General features: G+C 32.7%; 1 protein-coding gene across 2 annotated transcripts in view; it reads right to left on the bottom strand.

Annotated features, from left to right (window-relative positions):
- Window positions 1–19,485, bottom strand: part of LOC139511815 (zygotic DNA replication licensing factor mcm6-B-like) — a 39,028-nt gene extending 19,543 nt beyond the window's left edge. For both annotated transcript variants that reach the window (XM_071298913.1, XM_071298912.1), the window contains exons 1-14: window positions 19,316–19,485; window positions 18,620–18,763; window positions 18,282–18,392; window positions 17,870–18,032; window positions 14,767–14,906; window positions 14,207–14,319; window positions 13,475–13,620; window positions 12,883–13,033; window positions 12,052–12,443; window positions 11,513–11,668; window positions 9,091–9,219; window positions 6,819–6,980; window positions 2,809–2,932; window positions 1,859–2,005 (exon numbers count right to left, since the gene is read on the bottom strand). In XM_071298913.1, the coding sequence (XP_071155014.1) occupies window positions 1,859–2,005; window positions 2,809–2,932; window positions 6,819–6,980; window positions 9,091–9,219; window positions 11,513–11,668; window positions 12,052–12,443; window positions 12,883–13,033; window positions 13,475–13,620; window positions 14,207–14,319; window positions 14,767–14,906; window positions 17,870–18,032; window positions 18,282–18,392; window positions 18,620–18,763; window positions 19,316–19,407 (2,170 nt within the window). In that variant the 5' untranslated portion in view covers window positions 19,408–19,485. The remainder of the gene's footprint in view (window positions 1–1,858; window positions 2,006–2,808; window positions 2,933–6,818; window positions 6,981–9,090; window positions 9,220–11,512; window positions 11,669–12,051; window positions 12,444–12,882; window positions 13,034–13,474; window positions 13,621–14,206; window positions 14,320–14,766; window positions 14,907–17,869; window positions 18,033–18,281; window positions 18,393–18,619; window positions 18,764–19,315) is intronic.
- Window positions 19,486–24,358: the final 4,873 nt, after the last annotated feature.

Below are 24,358 nucleotides of genomic sequence, written 5' to 3'. Positions count from 1 at the left end.
GTGATTAGTCATCATTGATAAATTTATGGATATTTCAAAGAATGGGAAGCCAAATTAAAATACTTTGGACAACAAAACAAAGGACGGACAAAGTAATTTGAATAAAATTCTACAGAAGGATAGAATATGTATTAGTCTAACAGAGACCTATACTGGTTTTTATATTCATCATTTGAACTTGGGTGCATAGTTGTTTCAATTGCAATCTTGCATCTCCTTATTTTTATGTATCAGATGACTACACATTAATGTAAATAATGTCATTGACATGGTTAAATCTAACTATTGCTATAAAACTGCAATGTGATATAACAAGTATTTTGAAAATTAATGTCAAAATTAAGAGTTTACTATAAATGTTATGCTCAAAATCAACACCAACTTTGCCAGTTTATAATGATTGAAATTCTATTTAATTTTTTTTTTAATGAAATTGGTAATGTTATTTCCTTTCAAATGTCCAGTGGTAATTTTCTCGTGCATATTCAATCATTTTGTTACCTAAATTTAGGCCAGGGTTTTTTAATTTGCTGGTTTACGGATTTTCCCCATGAAAAGCAGGGTCGGTCGGTGAAATCAAGAAAAAAAATATCTCTCAAGACAGAAAAATATGCAAAACAAAAATATAATTTACTTTTCTAAAAATAGGTTTGGTTTGGTATTTTATCATCATTTCTTATATACTAGTTCGATGAAATATTATTGCTCAGCTGCCATAAACATCGCATGACATCGTCTAATATTTTTCTGTGAAAAAAGGGGGGTTGTGTCCATGGACAAAGATGAAATTAAATCGTCATTTCACAAATGTAGCCTTAAACAAATTTGAGGAAACTTGGTGATTAATGATCTTCAAACACAAAAACTGATAAAGAAAAAAATGCAAAAACGTCGTACGAAAATAAGTTTCAACACACATGTTAAAAACGGAATAGACTCATCCACTGTAAAAAAACAAGGATATCAGGTTCATCAGTTGTCATGCATTCCAGTTTGTTATATCTAAAATGCTAAATGGACGAATTTTTTAATTACCAATGACACAAGTCTGAAGGATTTGTTTTAATAAAGTTCTTCAACTTGACGGCTTCAATGGTGGGGTTCGTGTTGTTTATTCTTAATTTTCTATGTTGTGTCATGTCTACTTCTGTTTGTCTGTTGCCCTTTTCATTTTTAGCTATGGACAATAATGGTGTTGTCAGTTTATTTTCGAATAATGAGTTTGACTGTCCCTCTGGTATCTTTCGTCCCTGTTTTGGACAAGTTCATTTTCCATTTTCAATCTTACGGGAGAATGACAAAAACAGGAAAGGAACTTAATGTGTAACGGGTTTTAAACACAGGTTTCGTTCAGCAAAATGATTGATTTATCTATTTTTAGATACGTAAATTGGAAGTTTCAGTTTTCACAACAGAAAATGGTATCCGTTATTGTTTAATGCATTTCAATTCATAAAAAAAGATATTTTATTTATTTTTTTAAGAGATATTGTTTTTTTGGGGGTCGGCAGGAATAAAAAAAGCATGAAAAGTCAATATTATTTTTTTTCTGCAAATCGGCAAAATCGGGTCGGTGGATCAGTAAACCATCAAATTAAAAAATCCTGGCCTTATGGAGTTATCTGGATAAACATAAGGTTCAAACATCATGGCTTTTAAAGAAACACAAATAGGAGATTTAAATGGTATTTAAATTATATTTGAAAAGGTGGGGGGCAGGTCACAAAGTTTAAATTGTGTGGTATGTGTGCAAAGAAAAATGTGATTGAAAAGGTGAATGCCACAACAAAATAGTGCCTTCCATATCCCATAGTATTTTTTATTTCTGGAAACCATATAAAACAACTCTTTTACTCACTCATGGTCTCTTCCTCTTGTCTACGGAGATAAAGCACCAGTAAATTTGCTAGATGTTTGTAGTCTTCATAAGACAGTTTTAGTCCCTTCTTTGGCTGAGTATCTGGTTGAGCTGCTGGTGTCTGCTCTGCTGGAGTTGGTGTGGTTTCTATAAAAAAAGAAATATTCTAAAATCTGCATGATTTGTGGAAATGTGAATGACTAAGCATTTACAAAATAGATTTACTAATGTTTTAAAAATATTCTAAATCAATGATTGTTATTGTAAGAACACCCTCTTTTAACTACTGAAGAATCATTTTTAGTGGGTTAAAAAAACAAAACTTAATGAATTTGTTACATGGTATTGCAAATGTCTGCTTACACACCTGATGGAAATCTTATAATTCAATGAATATATATATCAATTTGAGGTCCCTCTATACCCAAATATCAAATAGAATGGGTATTTCACTAATAATAAAAAATCAACAGTGAATCATTAATTCAATACCCAGAAACTCACAATGACATTCAGTTTAATCGTGTCTTATACGGTTTCATCTAAAAAACAAACAAATTTTATTCTTTTACCTAAAATTCTAAAAAAAATAATTAATCTTGGGTGCTTTCAGTTTCATTTTGACATTTGTAACTGCATTTCAATGGTTTTTTCAGTCTGTAAACACTTGAACATGAATTTTTAGTATAGTGTGTGAATTATGTTCCTATATATATGTGCAATGAATAAGATCAAACCACAGTGAATTCATTTACCTGTCTGATCAACTTTTTGAGGATTATAAGGGAAAATAAGTATTTTTGTGGTTTGCATACATTCTACCTTTAGAAAACTTGCACTTTTTAGAACACTTGAATTTCATGTTTGACTTGACCAGCAGAATCAATAATAATTAGTATCCCATGAATTATTGCTGTCACTATCTAATTGATACTATGTATATAACCCACCTTCGATTTCTACATCCTCTTCATTTTCCTCCTCCTCTTCCTCTAGATGTATGTCTGGTTGTTCCACACGAATGATGGACTTATTCAGAAGACGGAAAGCTTCTTTAACATGCTTTGGTTGAACCTGAGAAAAAAATGTGCAAATTCATTATAAAGGAGTATGACCAAGAAGGGTGTAAATTCGTCAAAAAAATAAAACTTTGCAAAACAAAATTACCTTTATTTTAGACCCATGTTAAATATGCAACTTTAAATCAACGAAGTACTTACATTGTCTGCTGTTTGTTTTAACAATGTTAACAGCTTGGCAATGTGATATTTTACTGGTTTATACTAGTAAATTGCCTGTTTTCATTCATTTGAAAGGTCTATTTTCTTTTCAAAAACATTGGCAACACCCTTCAACAAAAATAAAATTGTTATAAAATTAAAGAACCTTAGTGAGCACGCTCACATACCCCATGTCCCCACATTGTCATTGGAGAAATTAAATAAGTATAAGAAAAAAAATTGTATAAGAAAAAATATTGAATAATAATTTCCTGTCAATATACATAGTATGTCCTTATTATCTACAAAATTTCATGAAATTCTGTTGTGTGTTTTCAGAGGAGTTGAGATGACAAACTGTTGCAGAAGTACATTGAAGCAAATAAGTTCAAAGGGGCATAACTCCTAGAAAAAAGATTGAACCGTAATTCCCTGTCGATATGCACATCTACATAGTATGTCCTTATTATCTGAAAGGTTTCGTGAAATTCTGTTGTGTGGTTTGAGAGGAGTTGCGATGACAAACTGTTGCAGTAGTACATTAAAGTAAATAAGTTCAAAGGGGCGTAACTCCTAGAAAAAAAATTGAATCACAATTTCCCGTCGATATGCACAACTACATAGTATGTCCTTATTATCTGAAAAGGTTTCGTGAAATTCTGTTGTGTGGTTTGAGAGGAGTTGCGATGACAAACTGTTGCAGTAGTACATTAAAGTAAATAAGTTCAAAGGGGAGTAACTCCTAGAAAAAAAATTGAATCGCAATTTCCCGTCGATATGCACAACTACATAGTATGTCCTTATTATCTGAAAAGGTTTCGTGAAATTCTGTTGTGTGGTTTGAGAGGAGTTGCGATGACAAACTGTTGCAGTAGTACATTAAAGTAAATAAGTTCAAAGGGGCGTAACTCCTAGAAAAACAAGAGTGCACACACTGAAATGTCTCGCCTTCTTTACTAATCATTGATTTTATGTTGATAGTCCTAAATGTAAAGCTTTATTACAACTGTCACATAAACTTAACATTAACCAAGAAAACCAAACATTGATCAATAAACCATGAAAATGATGTCAAGGTCAGATTAACATGATAAACCATGCCAGGCAGACATGTACAGCTAACAATTCTTCCATACAACAAATATAGTTGACCTATAGCTTATAGTTTAAGAAAAACAGACCAAAACACAAAAACTTAACACTGAGCAATGAACTGTGAGAATGAGGTCAAGGTCAAATAAAATCTGCGCAACTGACATATAGATCATAAAATATTTACATACACCAAATATAGTTGACCTATTGCTTATTGTATTAGAAAAATAGACCAAAACTCAAAAACTTAACTTTGACCACTGAACCATGAAAATGAAGATGACACCTACCAGCTTGACATGTACACCTTACAATCATTCCATACACCAAATATAGTAGACAAATTGCATACAGTATAAGCAAAACAGACCAAAACACAAAAATTTAACTATAACCACTGAACCATGAAAATGAGGTCAAGGTCAGATGACACCTGCCAGTTGGACATGTACACCTTACAGTCCTTCCATACACCGAATATACTAGACCTATTGCTTATAGTATCTGAGATATGGACTTGACCACCAAAACTTAACCTTGTTCACTGATCCATGAAATGAGGTCGAGGTCAAGTGAAAACTGTCTGACGGGCATGAGGACCTTGCAAGGTAAGCACATACCAAATATAGTTATCCTACTACTTATAATAAGAGAGAGCTTAACATTACAAAAAATTTTAACTTTTTTTTCAAGTAGTCACTGAACCATGAAAATGAGGTCAAGGACATTGGACATGTGACTGACGGAAACTTTGTAACATGAGGCCTCCATATAGAAAGTATGAAGCATCCAGGTCTTATACCTTCTAAAATATAAAGCTTTTAAGAAGTTAGCTAACACCGCCGCCAGATCACTATTCCTATGTCGAGCTTTCTGCAACTAAAGTCGCAGGCTCGACAAAAATTGAATCGCAATTTCCCGTCGATATGCACAACTACATAGTATGTCCTTATTATCTGAAAAGGTTTCGTGAAATTCTGTTGTGTGGTTTGAGAGGAGTTGCGATGACAAGAAACAGGACTGACGGACGGACGGGTCAAAAACATTATACCCTCCGCAACTTCGTTGCATGGGGTATAAATATGTATACGAGTCAGAAACACATTCTAACACAAAATAAAGGTGGTTTTTGTATGTCTTGTATATGGCAGACTCCATTCTAAGCAACAATTTTAAAATTAAAGCAAAATTTAAATGAAATTATGATGTCAAATAGACATCATAATTTCTCTTATGCACCAGAGGTTGTTGAATTTGCATTGTTCAAGACATTCTTACATAATTTGTCATCTGTATTTTTATTAAAGTTTAATTTCAAGGAATTTGAAGGCCAATATTGATCCTTTTATAACCTACTCCTTTATTGTATTGTCCTTTATTTAATTTGCTACTACATTTTTTTTTTATTGGAGTTACAAAATCAAGATGTTTGTGAGACAAAACCAAGATGTTTGTGAGAAGCACAAAATGAGGATGGGTCCAGAAACCCCCAACACCTGTCTCTAATTACGACCTAAATGTGTACTTTCCGTTACAAAATTATAAACTAGTATAGGTCCAAATAGGGACACGCAGCAAGAAGAATTTCTCAGTAGCTTAAATAGCAACCACAGTAAAGCTTTTCTGTTCCATCGTTGAATTCTGCCACAACATATTCATTCCCATTTAAATTATCTCAGATATCACTACTATTCACTGGAGAAAGGGAGAGAACTCTGGCAGATCTCAATCACACTCTCCCTCATATTTGCGCAGTGATTAGTCATCATTGAGAATTCATCGAATGATAGGGGACACCAAAGGGTGGAAATAATAATTTTTTTCTCTCATCAACTCGTGCCTCCATTATAAAACCTTGTAGAATGGAATCCTAACATCGCATCTTTTAGTAGCCAAAGTTTAATCATTACAGAATGAAGAATTATAAATATTTTTAATTGCTAAGGTGATGTTTGATTCTCAACTAGTCCCCTGTTTATCTCCATTCCTGTAACAACTGTAGAAATGTCTTATACTTAAGTACTTTTCACAACTTTACTAAGTCCTGAATCTTCAGTCAAATTCCAACAAAAAGTTGCATGCATTGTAAATCTACAGTAAACCTTTTCTGTTCCATTTGAACAAACAACATATTTCCAGAAGAGTAAAATTATCTCAGATATCACTACAATTCACTAGAGAAAGGGAGAGAACTCTGAAAGATCTCAATCACACTCCTCCTCATATTTGCGCAGTGATTAGTCATCATCGATAAGAGTTTAGTTATTTCAGAGTAAGTAGTACTTGTGATGAATATATTTGTTGAACGTACAGTAGGAAAAAAGGTCAGACAAGCCTCAGTTCATGTGAAGGATATAATATGTAACTTCCATCTTTCAGCTCAATTTACAAATACCCTGTCCAATTTTTTCTTCTATATAAAGATCACAAAACAAAACAAGTTTCATTCTTTTCTAAGAATTATAAAGACATTTGTAACACAGACAGGTTGACTGATTAACAGGACAAATTGTCTCATAAAATCTTTAATGGGCAGATATAATTTCTAAGTTGCTGGTTGGAACAGGCTGAGGATTGTACTGAGACTCATAACAACAATCTAACTACAACAGGAACAATCAAGAACATCGTATCAATATGGTTACCTCATCCTGACAATGCAGTCTTGCCATGCCCTCTGATAAACGGATCATACTTTCTAACTGTCTCACGGTTATCCTCCAAGCTGACTTTGCTGCACCTGTGCCATCACGCTGTCGTAAACGTTTATATTCTTCTATCATATATTCTTGAGCATCTTTACTTATCTAGCAAGAGAATGAAATTAGGTTAGCATAAATATAAACAGTGTTCTCCCCAGGCCGTTTTAATTTTTCACCGTGATGCTATAATAATTCCCGCGACGCTATAATTATTTTCAAGATGCTATTTTACTTGTCCTCAATTTTGAACTTTCATCTATTATCGATTATGATCATAAAAATTATATCACCTTTAATTGTAATCCCTTTAAGTCGGACACTAAAGGCAATTAAGAGATTAAATAGCTAGGTGTTAATTGCCCTCAGGGTGATAACTGTTTGGATGCGAATATCCCAAGCTGACACTTGTGACATAACTAATACCACGTGTCTGCAATCACCAATTTCGACATGGAAAAATGCAATCACAAAACAATTCGAAATCTACGTTTTGTATTACGAAATTTCAAAGATTGAAACGATTTTTTTTTTAAAAAGGTCGTTTATTTGTGCAACTCTCCAAAAAATATTTTCTTTCTCTTCCGGTAATACGAGAGGGAGAATTTTGGTTTTGAGCTAAAATAAGTTTTATACTTCTTTAAAAAGTAATCATAATTGGCTTAAGTTTATGTTTAATCCATTTAATGCATTAAAAGCGTCTTATTCATTCTCAATCTCTTGTCAAACAATGTTTATTCTCGGACTCATTTTCGTAATTTTTTCTACGGCCGCCATTGCATTGTTAACTACGGATCGGAACCGGACCAGATATGACAAAAATCCGCATTTTCACGATAATGACAACAGATGGACAGTAGACAAAAAAAATATATCAATAGAAAAAACTACGCATTAACAGACTATTTGTTAGATAACTTTGTTAAAAATACATATCATTTTGATGTAAAGATTAGAAACAACTGGGACAAATTCATTGAGTGCCATGAAACAATGAATTTCATAAACATGATAAAAAAAAGTTTTTAAATTGATTTTTTTTGCTACTTTTGCTGCTTTATCTTTACTTAATATAATATAAAAATAGTTAATATTTAGTTTTGTATCTATACAGGTTGCACTATAATGAACCATTCATTCATTTGACTTATTGTTGGGTAACTGAAACCACATATATTTATTTTTATTTGGCACAGACAAGAGGAAAACAATAATTCTGTAACTATAAATGAATAAAGAAAACATAAACTGAACGCAACTGTTTTTGTGGTTATGATATAATTGTATTCTCAGTTATGAATTGAACAATATAAACTAAAACATAAAAAGGAATAGAGCATTAACGCGACGCAACAAATGACATTAAAAAAAAAATACAGTTAATTTTTTTTACGCAAAATGTGATGCTATCCAAAATTTCTGGGGAGAACACTGATATAAACCCTCCCTCTCTTGGTCAGCACATCTACATAAAAAGCATAATAAATGTACAAATTGAATTCCAGTGCTACTCCAACTTTGTGGTTTATTCAACCGTTCACAGAAAAAAAAATCCCCACATTTTCACAAAAAATATAATAAGCAATTAATATCATGCACAACTATAAAAATTTCATCTGCATCCTTCCCATACGTTTTACTGTCACAAAGACAAAGTAGAAACAAAAGGGTCATTATAATTAGACCTATTCAATATCTTCTCTTGAAATATAACAATCTTAAGAAACTTGCTTAAACTGTCGACTCAGTTGTACTGTTACACTTCTGTACAAAGTTAGGGGTTGGTTCTGCCCCATTAAAATTGTTTAACACTGCCACATTTTGAATGTGCCTGTCCCTAGCCAGGAGACTGTAATCCAGTGGGTGTTGTATGTTGTTGTATATCATATCTTTTTTTCGTTCATTGTTATGTACATAAATTAGGCTCTAATTTTTCTCTTTTGAATTGTTTTCGTTTGTCATTTTAGACCTTTTTATAGCATACTATGTAGTATGGGTTTTGTTGAAAGCCGTAGGGTGACTTATAGTTGTTAACTTCTTAGTCTTTTGAACTCTGGTGAACAGTTTATTTTGGTTTCTGGTGAACAGTTAGTTTATTTTGGTTTCTGGTGAACAGTTATCTCATTTGCAATCATACCTCATCTCCTTTTTTCAATATCAAACTGATGTGTGATCTGCATGAGCTATGCATTCATAAATTTAAAATGAGCAAGCAAACCTTTGGCTTAAACTGTCTGGCAAACATGATGTATCTTGTAATATCTTCCACAGAATAAACTCTTTCAACAGATTCATCTAGTCGACTGTGAAGATCTACAATTCTTCTGGCAATAGCATAATCTACAACCTGTAAAAAAATATTGTATTTCTCAAGTGTTCATTTATGAGTTCTGTTCTTAAATTCATCTTTAAATAATAAAAAAAAAAAGATATATAGGACAAAGGAACATAACTTCATAGCATATTTTCAAGGGCCACTTGTTTTTTAACTGAACTTTTCTAATATAAAAGATAATTTTCCATTTTAAAGAAAAGTATTGCCACTCAACCCTCCTATGAAAAAGAAGGACACTTATTTTCAAATTCAATGGTGATAATGATTGTATATATAGTCTGAATATAACTTTAAATCAAAGAGCTGAAAGCTCTGAAGAAAAATGACGCCACTGTCTCTAATATTGGGATAGTTTTTATGCAAGTCTTGATTTTCACATACCTTAATTAGTTTAACAATGCAACATATCTCGTAAGCATATAATTGATACTTGTATATGTGTGTGTGTGAAGTGAAGGTGACAACCAAAGCAATTTAAAACAACAATCATGATTTTCCAATTATTCAACTTGAATTTGAATTAAAATTGGGCGCGAATGAGTAGAGTGCGAACGTGTAGGGTGCGAAAGTGTATTGGGCGCGAACAGACCTGATACCACAGTCTGAACCCCCTTCTCCCACAAAATATTAAGTAAATAATCTTTTTGTTACTGTTATCAAAGGTCTAATGAAACTCAGGTAATTTCAAACATTTGTCAAAGAATTCTAGTCAAACCAGCACCTGGTTAAATTGGCACCTGGACAAATCAGCACCTGGTTAAATCGACACCTGTTATAGTCAATTCGTCACCCATATTAAATATATATTTTTAACAGTATTTTAAGCAAAAAGAGTAAAAATAAGAAAGGGGTTGCCAGAATTTTTTCAGTATTTAAGCAAAAAGAGTTAAATACTAACTTTCACATTTTTGGGTGTTTATTTTATTCTTGGACACCTTCCTATGACCGCAAGGCTATGTTAATTATTTTCTGGGACGCCTTCCTACGAACGTCGTAGGAAGGCGTCCCAGAAAAAAAATAAAATATCCTTGCCAGACGTCATAATTATTTGGACTAATACATGAGATATTGGATATTTTTATGCATTATTTTAACCAGTTGAGCATTTTACGGGATTTTTGGTTTAATGCTGTTTAAACTTTACTGAAAAAAAACACCTTAAATTTGCTAATTATTTGGCATGAAAGTTTGATTTATTGAAAGGGACTCATAGTTTTCCATTTTATTTTAATAATTGTCTAATTGTTAGAACAACAGTTGGGTAAGGGCTTCGTTGTTTACCTTTATACACAACAACATATTCACTTTGGTTTCCTTGTTTACCTAAATACACAACAACATATTCACTATGTACTTGGTAACAGTTATTAATTAATTGAATAGAAAATATTATAACAAATATTATTGGATGCCGAATTGACGTCAAATAGCTATATAGGTGCCGATTTGACTAGATGCCAATTTAACCAGGTGTCGACTTGACTTGTACGTTTCAATTCCTCTGCGATCGTTTTCGGTATTTTCTTGAGAAAACCTATTTTCCATCATCAAAGAGAAGAAGAAACTGCTTGAAAATGATTCTGGAACGCTTCATAATTGTAAAAATAAGTTTAATTCACTCAAATAACAATTTTGAAACTTGCGATGTTTAAACAGGAAGTTTCAAAAGCACGTGTAAAAGAAGAAATTAACTGGTGAGAGTGGAAATCCGTACATGACAGATATCACTATAGTACGACTTTGAAAGTAAAACAGTTCCATCCTTTTGTAAAACAGTCTTTAATATACCTATCACATTAATGTTTGAAGGGTCTTAAGCTTATTCAAACCATATAAGTCGGTATGAAACACCAAAACGGAATGAACAATAACCGATTACGTTTTGTAGTTTACAAATTCTAAACTGGTTCCCGTCAAACTACAACACTTTGTTCGAGTGTAGTGGAATACAAGCAGAAACCAGTTAGTTTGTATAGTAAATATGAAACCGAGTGTAAACTGGTTCCTGGCTGATAACTACACAATGATCATGCATAATGATAACACAAGCAGATTCCAGTTTGTATGGAAAATAGTAAATACGAAACCAAGCGCGGTATGCAGAGAAATGTAATGAAGTTCAGGTCGGCAGTAATGGAACAATGACTGCGTCATTTTCCAAAAACGTTTTACATATCAATTACATTACATCACTTGAAACAGTGTTGATTTTACCAACCACCAAAAGTATTGACAAACCTGGACAAGGAATCAAATTCATTTTATAGAATGTATAATTAACTGTACAGATATAGAGTTTTCTTACCTCATTACATTCATCAACAAGAATAAAGAAGAGATCAAATCGAGACATGATTGGTGCTGTTAAGGAAATGTTCTGCTTCAGTGACTTTGACCTGTCATATCTACTACCAATAGGATTAGCAGCTGCCAATACAGAGGTCCTGGCATTCAATGTAGCCTGAAATAAATAAATAAATCTAGATTGCTTTAAATTACTTTCCCTGAGGCCTATATCAAAGATTTTATCCTGTACAACTACAGTTGTCTGTTTGTTTGAATTAATATACTGTAATTCAAAAGATGAAATCTGTTACATTTGTTTTTTTTCTCCATTTTATTGTTTTGATATAAATCATTGAATTTATTTTTACATTGGAATTGTTTCACAGTTTGTAATGTAAGACCTTTTATAGCAGACCATATATAAGGTGATAACATATTCTGTGTTAGTCATGTTAGTCTATACATATTATTTTGGTGGACCTTAAATTGACTTGACAATCAAAAAGATGCCTATTCAATTGAGATGATTGTTATGGCGAGTTTGACTGTATATTGTACCTTGACTCCAGCTTTTGTAATTGAAATAGTCTGTTGTTCCATGGCTTCATGAATAGCCACCTGATCTTTAGGGTCCATCTTATCAAATTCATCAATACAACAAACACCATTATCTGCCAACATAAGGGCACCTGCTTCAATTACAAACTCGTAAGATTCCTCGTCTTTAACAACGGCTGCAGTCAAACCTGCAGCAGTACTGGCCTTTCCACTGGTGTAAACAGCTCTTGGACTAAACTCCTCCACCTGCTTCAGGAACTGGCTCTTAGCAGTACTTGGATCACCAACAATACAAATGTTTACATCACCACGGAGACTTGTCCCTTCCAATGTTTTTTTGGGAACACCTCCAAATAACATCAGTAAAATTCCCCTTTTGATTTCATCACTTCCTGAAAATAAAAGGCTGACATTCAAGTATTCATATCTTGATTTCCCCTTCCCCATTTTAAATCTGTTGATTTCTTTTAAGTCTGTCATGATTTTTTAATGCTGTAAATCTAATATACTATTAATTCAGAAATTTTATTTTATTATTTAATGTCTTTGCCAATAATGAATTAAAATCACCATAAAAAGTGTGAAAATGGCGACTGCAAGTCAAAACCCTGTGTATTGCAGTGATTATATAGCAAGCTTATGCACTTTACAAAAAAGTTTAGCTTGCATTTGGACCAACCATGAAGTCATTCATTATGTAGTTTTCAAGAAATTGGAGAAAAACAAATAAAAGAAATAGAACAAAATAATGGACAAATAAGGGGATGGCAATACAGCCTCAACAAAAATAACTTATTAGATAAATACTTTTTTAAATGCCTTAGTACATACCATGTATAGTTGGAAACAAACTGGTACATAGATTAGTATATAAACTTTTATCTAAACTCATTTCATAAACTTTCTGCCATTCTTCATCTGTCATTTGTTTCTTTATTGTTTCTGCAGTCATTTCTTCATCTCTCATATCTCGTCCACCAAACTACAAATAGAAAACCTACTGTTAACATCAACATTCATTTGAGATTTTTTCTTAACTTGCAAGATGTTTCTTAGTACATTTCTTTTGCATAACTCCTCATTAATTTATGGTAATTTCATATTCTGAAATAAGCAATAGCAGTCAAGAACTTTGGCCAGTTTTCAAGATCTTGTGCTGGCAATATGACCCATTTTTTTTTTGGGGGGGGGAGGTAAATTATGCAACACAAAAAGAAAGACACAGTTCATGTAAATGCAAAAAAGATTAATTCTTAGTGATTTCTGCACATTATAAAACTTTTTTTATTGTGTGTCTTAGTTTTGGGATCTAGATAAGCTAGGGGGAATACTTGAGCAAATGTAAAACTAGCCATTTGGACCAATCTTAATTCATCTGAATTCTAATTCTTGGACACTTGTGTTTAATCCTTAATGAACATACCCTTGGGTTACTTGATGACACATTACAGGCTAAGAAAGCCATTTTGTATGTTAAATCTCTGACTCCTAATGCCTTTAATCCTCTAACTCCTTCTGTGTCATATCCTGATGCACCCTTTACTCGGGAAGAAGTCTCTGCTCTTGCACCTGTTGATAGATAAAAACTCTACTTTATTTTCATTTAAAAGTTCATTGTTAATGTACTAAAAAAATAACTTATGCAAGAACTCAGATATCGAAAAAGTATTCATCTTTTAACTGAACACTGATATCTGACTTATACTACATTTGGGGGTCAGGGAAAGCGAAGTGACGGCCGGGAAGGCAACTTCTTCGCCCAAGTCGCCTGGTAGCGTTAGCCCTGTTGTATATCAGTTATCTGAATATTACTGCTACTTGTACAAGCTAAACCTTGATTTGCATAAAACAATGCCACATTGTAGGAGGCAGATTAGGATTTGGGATGAAATGTTTACTTCCTTTTTTTCACCATATGGGAATAATAGGCACATCAATATTAAAATGACCAAAAATGACTTATTGATACCTGCTAACTATGAAGAGACCAACAATTATGTCTAGTACAGTAGTATACAGAGGAGCATTAATTAAATATTTTGCATAGAAAACATTTTAAGACATGTGCAAACATTTCTTTTTTTTACAAAATCTTTGTTCTATATGAATAGGAAATTAACATTGCAAATATGTGATATAAAACTATAGTTTTTACCTGGAGAAGCCATTGTAGCTACATCTGGTATTACAATAAGTGTTCCTGTGAAATCTGACTTGTCTCCAGCCTGTGCTGTTTCCACTGCTTCAGCTCTTAAGACAATTTCAACACTGTAAGAAATTTTTAGATAAAACTTTTAATTAAATATAGTGTATCGAGAGATTATTAAATACAGTTCACTATTGATAAGTACACATATATCAATATATAATACTCTGTAAATATCATACTGGTCGATCGTGGTTGCACAAATTAACAAGAAATTCAGAAAATTCATAACAAATGAACATTAATAATAAATTTACACAGAAAACACAAAACTTAAACCTTATTACAAAATCTACCACAATCCTACAGTCAAATGTGGTGAACTAGTTATTTTTCTGGGATACCAATTTTCATAGAATTCATGGGTACAGCACGCATTTAAACTTTTTAATGAATACTAATCTTTTATATAGACTTCAATGCAAAAACACAAAATTAAATACCCACGTTTTTTTCCCTATATCCTCAAAAATAAATCAATCCACAGTACTCTATTTCTATAACCTTACCTCCTAGGAATACTCCCTCTTGGTAACTCAGCCTGTGTTTCCTGTATTCTCACTTTCTGGAAATCCACAAACTTTGACTTATTTACATCAAGCATGAACCTTGACCTGTTATTACAAACCGGATTCCGACAAATTGAGGGCTGAAAATAAAATATGTCAAGCATAAAATCATGTTTTCTTTCAATTTCCTCAAATGGAAAGCAGTTTTAATTGCAATTACCAATTGAGTATAGCTGTAGGGAAATATATATGATAAAAGATAAATCAGACATGAAAATTTATCTAATTAGCACAAACTAAATTAAAAGTTGGACAAATATGTTGTTTAAATTTTTTTGTATTTGGCCTGGCCATGTAAAATGTAATGTTTTTTAGCATGTTTAGTACTAACATAGTGTTTACAATCTAATTAAACATTTCTATTAAAATTTAACATAGTTTTAACTTGTAACTTTATTTAATCCATATTTAAACTTCCATAAACTGCAACTTGGAATACATATAAATTATGAAAGAGGTCAGCAGACAAACAAAAAAACTCTTGATTATGATATATCTTTATTAAATTTAATTCAAAATAATTCAGAGATCATTGGTGATAAAGTGTAATATATATATATATATGTAGTGAAATTTGGTGTTTATTTAAATAGATGACGTTTAATTTGAAGTTATCATTTTATAATTGAACCAAAATGAAATACTTCCTCAAAAATGCTATAGTTATATTGAACGTTTATTCATTCACATCATTCAAAATGTTTTGTTTTTAAATTCATTGTAATCAGATGTAATCATGATTACTTTGCTAATGTAATCATTAATTTAATCAGATACTTTCAGAAATGATGTAATCATTAATTTAATTTAATCGTACAAATGACGAAGTAATTGTAATTTAATCAAATACATTGAAAGTAATCGGACCCATCTCTGATGAATTGTCTATCTTCAGATAGTATTCTCCTGTGTGGTTTGATGATCTACCTGTACAAGCTCAGGTATAAGTGATTAGCAATCTTAATCCGATATCCTCAGGTGTTAGAACTGTATTAGATTATAATATAAAAAAGCCTAAGGGTTATGCAATTACATGCATTTGATTATAATTGCTAACAAATGGCATCGAGCTATAATAAACGATAACAGTTAGAACGATGGGGGAGGACAATTTAAGGATGGCGCGAGTCATTTGACGATGGCGCAAGATATTTGAATGATGGCGGGGAGCCATCATTAAACAGGCCATGGATATCCCTGCTAACTAATTCTATTTGTATGAATTAATGTTGATGATCATTAATTAATGACCCATCTTAAAAGGGAATTACAAAATGTACCTGTGACAACATAGATGCCAACCCCCTTTTGATACAATCAGTAACAATCTATCAAATTTTCTTTAATTTTGAAAAATTTTCAGTAATCATTCTCAAACATGCATCACCAAAACAATTACTGACAAGTGGTTGCAAAGTGATGTGCACTAACATGTTTCGTTATACATGTTTTCTGAAGTAGGTATTCCATTCATTAATTGTTCAGACGTTCTCGACTCGTACATTTTCGTTTTGTCAAGGAGAAGTACAGTTTGAGAAAGGGGCAAAGCTACTTTTTTCTCCATCAAATGCAAGTTTGCCTTTTCAGAAGTCAGTTACATGTAGTAACCAAACAAAAGGTCAATAACTCCTGAGAAACTGGAAGCATTACAATGGCCATTTCTTAATACCGGACCAGGCTCGAAAAGTTATGATAAAATTCTGCGCTTTTACGAAATTTAACAGTGACGACTTGGAATCCGTAACTATTGGACTTTGATCGCAATAGCGTAGTTTTGATTGCAAAATGGGAAAAATTATAGAACAAGAGGCTGTCACAACGACAGCAAACCGGATTTATTACCATAAATTATTTGTGTCCTGGCAATATCACAAGAACCATAACTGATAAATGCTGAAAGTGAAAATCGTCAATACCAAATTTGACCTCAATTTTGTAGTCAGTATCAACATATTAAAATTTGAAAAGCTTAGATTGAATGGTTCATTAGTAAATGCAACAACGTGAATGGAAACACCATTTTACGATCTTTCAAGAACCATAACTCCTGAACGGTAAAAGTCAAAATCGTCATTATTGAACTTGACCTCTATTTTGTCATCAGTAACAACATATAAAAATTTCAAATGCTTTGGTTGAATGGTTTATGAGAAAATGCACGGACACGACTGGAAACACCATTTTTCAACCTTTCAAGAACCGTAACTCCTGAACGGTAAAAGTCAAAATCGTCATTATTGAACTTGACCTTCATTTTTGTCATCAGTAACAATATATCAAAATTTGGGAAGCTTTGGTAGAACAGTTCATGCGTAAATGCACGGACACGACTGGAAACTCCATTTTTCAATCTTTCAAGAACCATAACTCCTGAACCGTAGAAGTCAAAATCATCATTAGTGAACTTGACTTCCATTTTGTCATCAGTAACAACATATTAAAATTTGGGAAGCTTTGGTAGAACAATTCATGCGTAAATGCACGGACACGACTGGAAACTCCATTTTTCAATCTTTCAAGAACCATAACTCCTGAACGGTAAAAGTCAAAATCGCCATTATTGAACTTGACCTTCATTTAGTTGTCAGTAAGAACATATTAAAATTTTAAAAGCTTTGGTTGAACGGTTCATGAGTTAATGCACGGACAACATTTGATTCCCGCCCGCCCGCCATACATCCCCAAATCAATAACTGACATTTTTGTCACAAAAATCCGGTTAAAAATCGTAATGGTTGGCATCTATGTAATAACAAACTTTGATATGTTGCGACTTGATCATTTGCATGTTGATAAGATTTGGGTTGAAAACTTGTCAACATCATCATGACATGTCGACAAGTTAAATTTCAGGTTAAATTTCATACATTTTTTTTTTACGTTCAACAATGCAAGTGACACATGAGTGATGTAACTGACCTGAAGTTTGAACAACTTTCATCTTTTTGAAAATAATTTTGTAAATGACAAACTCTGGTGAAATCACTATGTGGCACCAACCTAGTCAATCTTCAGAAATGGACATCTTGTCATTTTGTCATACCTGTGTATATTTAAATTGTTGTTCTACATCTTTTATAATAGTTCTGCAATCTAGGCACATGAAAGTTCCACTGACCAGCTCTGGATGGACAGGATGGGTTCGTACAACTTGACCAGTTATTTTTAACAAGGTTCCTATCTTTGCTGTTGTCAATTCCCTCACTCTAAAGCACATAATGATATTGAAATTGACAAGCTTTAGCATATTACAAATAGTATAGTATAATTAATCACCAGATTCATTGATCAGTCTGACTGCAAATAAATATAATTTAAACATTTTAAATTAAGTAAATAAAATCATATTTAAAAGTTATTCTTTTTTTCTCAATTCTGATTTTGATAAATTAAACAAAAGTCCTTCTTTTTTATTAAACCAAACAAAGACATGTGCAAATGAAATGAGAACTTACTTTAGTCTGGTAGGCACATCTGTAAAACTAACATAGAACTCTTTTGCAGGTGGAATTTGTCCCCAATCCTTGGCATAATTTCTGACTGCTCTGCATAAATATGGGTAAACTCTAGACAAAGAAAGAAACAAATTATAATTTTGTAAATAAAACAAACAGCTTCAATCAGACAAAAGCAGCTGTAACGATTAATAGGTCAAGGTAATTTAACATGGTATCTTGCAATTGCCATGCATGGTGGAATAAACTAACCAAAGTTATCAGGCATATAATGTTTTGCTGTTCATTTTAACCAACAAAAAGAGATTTGTGTACAATATCTTTCAATATGATCTCACCTGTAATATTCTTCAAGTATTGTAACAGCCAATTGCTGATTAAATTTCTCAACATCTTCATAACTAACAGTTAATGTGTTTCTTTCCGGTCTAATTAATTCCTGGACTTCTGATAAATACTTCTGTTGGTCATCAAGTTGAAATCTGAAATTAACAATACTTATCCTTTAGAATTTTAGAATGTCAAATAAAAAAGTAAAAATGTTGAACATAATGTAAAACACAGTGATAATGTCGCACTTAATTTACCCAGTACCCCCTTTTTAAAGCTCAACTGGATTCTGCTATGCAGACCTCCAGACAAAGTTACAGGACAATGACAAATAAAGCCAAGGATGGAACAATTTTTAGAAGCTCCTCCTCATGTCCATAATTAAGTGAACTGTACTGATTGACATGACATCTGCACAATTATGTCAATTATAGATGATGTAAACTGTGCAACAAAGTGTGTCTATTTTGTCATCTTCTGCACTTGAAGTCTTGATAAAACCCCCGACAAGAATCTTTTTAAATAAATAACTACAATTACATATAGGTATAGGAAAGCCTTTTTAGCACCAGACAAGATGTTGTGATGTAAACAACACCATTCGTTTTTGTTGGTGTTGATGCGCATAAATTGATGGCCTTCAGAAAATTATAGAAAACTTATTCGGTTTCATTATCATATTTTTCAAAGTTAAGAAGTCATACTCCTCTAGAAAGTCTTGAAAGAGTTTTTGGCATCTTTCTCCAATCTGATCTTTAACTTGATTTGTCACGACGGCCTGCTCTGCAACATCCATGGCTTCCTGAACGTTTCTTGCAATGAATGTATACAACAATGAAGGTTTTTCCCGCCAAAGATCCACGTGGTAAATGTCACATGATTTGATAAATAATTGAATAGTCTACCTTTGTGCATTCGGATTATCTTTGGTCTATTCGTGTAGTTATCACGGCAAAAACAGTTGACAAGTAGTAGCTTTTCTAAAAGACTTGTCGTATTAGAGCTAAACCAATGTACTATTTATGAGTTTTATACAATAGCGACATAAAATTACCAGAGTGATCAAAATTACAGATAGAGATTATAGTGTCAAGTTGACACTTCTAAAGACTAAAGACTAAAGGAATTGTATATTCCTTGAATATACAAATGATTTTTTTTAACAGACATCCAAATAAACGTATGATGCACCGTCAAAATTTTATATACGTATTATTGAAAAGAAAAATAAAGCATGAAGACATAGATAGGTTAGATAGGTATGTATATTAAAATTGTCTCGAATGTCACAGAGGCCCGTCATGGAACAGTGTTGTTCTCAGATCCGTTTCAATTGTTCTGAGATTAAGATATGGAGTAGTATTACTATATATATAATTTTTTTTTAAATACGGTTTGCTGATAAAAAAAAAATTAAATTAAAAAAAAAATCATTTTGAAACAATTGTGGCAGTGATGATTATTATGTCATTGTTATTTCCCTTGTTTAAAATTTGAATTAATTAGTTAAAGATATTTATTTATATTGTAAATTTAATATTTGCATCGTCGCAAAACCTTTGATTACCTTCTGCGAGAAACATATATATTTTAGATAACTGATTTGAAATTTGTATGTTAATAAACTCATCATAGATACCAGGACTAAATTTTACAAATACGCCAGACGCGCGTTTCGTCTACAAAAGACTCATCAGTGACGCTCGAATCCAAAAAAGTTAAAAAAAAAAAAAAAAAAAAAAAAAAAAAAAAAAAAAAAAAAAAAAAAAAAAAAAAGCCAAATAAAGTACGAAGTTGAAGTAAACTTTCCTTTAATGCCGATCGTGCAAGGGCTGTAAAGCCAGTCAAGGTCGTTAAAATCTTCCATTTGTCGTAAACTATCCAACTATCATAATAACAGTTGTACTTTGATGATTAAATTATATATTGTTTTCAGTTTTTTGGTTTTCATTTACTTAGATATATTATAGCGCTTTCACATTTGGCATCCGTCGTTTCCGTACACATCAGTTCACAAACCAGAACAAGTTGTGGTCCGCATCCCCGAATCTCCAGCAGAATTGTTCCTGCTACACAATATTTTGTATAATCGAACTTTAGAGTGTCGTACATTGGATTACTGTATGCCTTTCCTAAACTTTCTCGAAATCATTGACGACATATATATATATACTTTGTTCTTCATGGGCCCTTTAATTGGAATAAAAATTTCTTATCTTATCTTATCTTATAGGGCTTCTAGAAAACATTTGTAGGATGATGCTGGATAACATCCAGTGAACTTATTCATTTGTCAACTATCTTTGCCGTTACATGTCTACAGATTCTACCACTGCATCAAGTGTAATACGATACTTATCAACTTGGGACAGTTAAATTTTCAAATTTAAAACGCTTTTTACGTATACCCTCAAAGCCGTCGTAATCTACACAGAGTCGAAAGGTGATTAATCGTGTCACGTGCGTATCTCAGCTAAAAGGCCTCCTCGGAACCTTCGAAGGTTTCTTTTATAAATTGGCTATCTAAACTCCAGATAATAACAAGAGAACAAATGACTCAGAAATTAACAGCTGTAGGTCACCGTATACTGCCTTCAACAATGACCAAAGCCTATACTGCTTAGTCGGCTATAGATGGCTCCAAAATTATGACTTTTCGACTCTGAATACTACACTTCCATACACTCTGAATACCAAAAACTTCTCTTATTCGACTACAGGGTAATTAAAAAAAGACCACGATTGCAGATGCATTTGCTGAAACGCATATACAATGTACATATAAAAAAGGAGATGTTGTATGATTGCCAATGAGACAACTCTCCACAAGAGACCAACATGACACAGAAATTAACAAATATAGGTCACCGTACGGCCTTCAACAATGAACAAAGCCCAATACCGCATAGTCAGCTATAAAAGGCCCCGAAATGAAAATGTAAAAATATTCAAACGAGGAAACTTACGGCCTTATTTATATAAAAAAATGAACGAAAAACAAATATGAAACACACAAAGAAACGACAACCACTGAATTACAAGCTCCTGACTTGGGACAGGCACATACATACATAGTATGACGGGGTTAAAGCCTTCTTCTGTAACGAAAAAGGAATGTTTTTGATTGAGTTAAGTCATTACAATTGATATTTTATAGTGTGTCTTTCTATGTTGACTGTGATGTTATACTATTGTTTCAGAAAATGAAAAAGATTTGTTACCATTAAAACGTTTAACCCAACTGCATTTGTTTGCACCTGTCCCAAGTCAGGAATCTGATGTTCAGTGGTTGTCGCCTGTTTATGTGGTTCATTAGTGTTTTTCGTTTTGTGTTTTTATATAGATTAGACCGTTGGTTTTCCCGTTTGAATGGTTTTACACTAGTAATGTTTGGGGGTCCTTTATAGCTTTCTGTTCGGTGTGAGCTAAAGCTATATACGTGGTGAAGGCCATACCTTGACCTATATATAATGGTTTACTTTTATAAATTGTGACTTGGATGGAGAGTTGTCTCGTTGGTACTCATACCACATCTTCCTATATCTATAGACAAACTTAAAGGAAATGTGATGGGTTGATTGAAAATGTAAATGTTCTCCTTGACATCATCTATATATTATATATATATATATATATATATATATATGTACGTTTTAGCAACACATGCAGTTTATTGACAGGTTGAAGGCTTTCAAATGGGCACAAATTGTGTCCCTTAAATAACAAACTTGTCCCTGTTTTGTTATGAATCACAGTTAATGGCCAAACTCAGTTAAGATCCGTATAAGTAACATTATGATGCATTAAACACTTACCGTTACCATGATGATATGTTTGCTTTCAAAATTCAAGATTTTTAATATTTTTCTGTAGAAATTTATATCCAAGGGAACTTACTTTAAATAGATTTGATACAAACAGCAATAATTGTTCTATTCTAGATTTGTTTATTTCAGTTTCATGAGAAAATGTATACAAGAATTTACGACAAAAGTGATATAATTTTTTACTTCTATTTGGCAAATCTAATTCTCTTTATGGACGGCTGTGTTTCTTTTGTCCATTTCTGTGGTATATGTATTTTTTTACAGCTTGTGCGCCATGCTCTTGTCTGCATGTAGTCGCCTTTTTGTATTCGAATGAAAATTATTTGTGAACAACTATTAAATTATTAAGCAAAGGACTTTGTCACCACAAATTAAACTAATTTAAAACTTTGATAAATGGTTTCATAGATACAAAGCCAGGTTTTGCATACAGTGTAGAATCCCTTTAAAAAACGCGATATCACATCCTGATTGAACGGCGATTGTGTATATAAAACCCCTAAATTTAAATACAATCCATGTAAACACAATTTATCTTTGAAAACATTAATTCTTAAAGGTCATTGATTTAAAACAGAAGTACAATCTTTAAATATTATTTACTCGGATGTAACATTACTTTCGGTTTTGATAAAAAAAAAATAACCAATAACTAAATTTATATTGCTATGAGTACTCTTGGTCCTTCGTCCTTCCCATTACTTAATATTTTGACATTGCAAAAGGTTTGGCAGTCTGTGTGTGACGTCTACACTAAATCCATTGGGTGAGTACTGATTGATACTTTAGTCTGGAAGAAATGATTTATTCATAAGCTGTAATTGGTTTTTAACTAGCTTTCAGTATCAGCAAGTTCTCTTATATCGGCACTTTGTGTGTGTTGTCTTTATGTAAGTAATTTTTGCAACTTTTTTTTCCTTATAGGCTCGGGTAAGGGACAAACATATCTAACATGCCACATGTGTATGTCCCAAGTCATCATAAGCCTGAGATTCAGTGGTCGTTTGTTCATGTCTGTCATAGTTGTTTTTCGTTAAATGTATAAGCTATAAGTTAGCTCGTCAGTTTTCTCGGTTGAGTTATTTTTCATGGCGATGCTTTCTTTAGCTGACTACACGGGATGGTGTTTCCTCTCACTCTCTCCTCTCAATGCCTTGTGGTGATCTTTGCTTATATCCATATCATGTTCAGAGGCGGATTTAGGGGGGGGGGGGGGGGGGGCAGGCCCCCCCTTTTTGGGAATAAAATTGGTTGCTTATATAGGGAATCATTGAAGCGTGACTGGAGCGGGCCCCCTCTTAGGTCAGTCAGTGGGCCCCCACTTATGTAAATTTCTGGATCCGCCACTGATGTTTAACTCTGTTTAGGCTTAGTCTATAGTTGTCTCATTTGCAATGACATACCATGCACATTTCTTTATTTATATATTTGTAATGAATGAGTTTATATTTTATGATCTGACAGTGTTGTAGATAATAATACCCCAAATTTCAGTCATATAACAAATAACTTAAGTTTGTAACAATTTGTCACTCCACATAAAGCAACCACTACATATCTTTTCCGGGCAAAAGTGAAGCAAACAAGTGTTGTTGTTTTTCGCATATTTTCTCTGTATTTCTAAAACCCAATAAATAAGATTTACCGATATAAACGGAAAACATTGGCTTCTGTCGACATATAATCTAGAACATAAATCGTTTTTTTCTATTAATCCATTTTTAATCAATAAGACAAAACCTACAAATGATTGCCGATACTTATCACATGTTACCAATCAAAGTATGACAATAATTCTGAATGATGTCATTCAATTGTTTCACCAATCCATGAAATGAGTAATTCCAACAACTGACCATTAATATTTCATGTTAGTCCTCCTAAAACCCGTTTGTGCCTCACTCAAGAAAAATTTCTTGC

Source organism: Mytilus edulis, chromosome 2 (genome assembly GCF_963676685.1).
Source record: "Mytilus edulis chromosome 2, xbMytEdul2.2, whole genome shotgun sequence".
Classification (NCBI taxonomy): Eukaryota; Metazoa; Mollusca; class Bivalvia; order Mytilida; family Mytilidae; genus Mytilus; species Mytilus edulis.
Note: the sequence above shows the minus strand (reverse complement) of the source record. Positions and strands in the feature narration are given on the sequence as shown.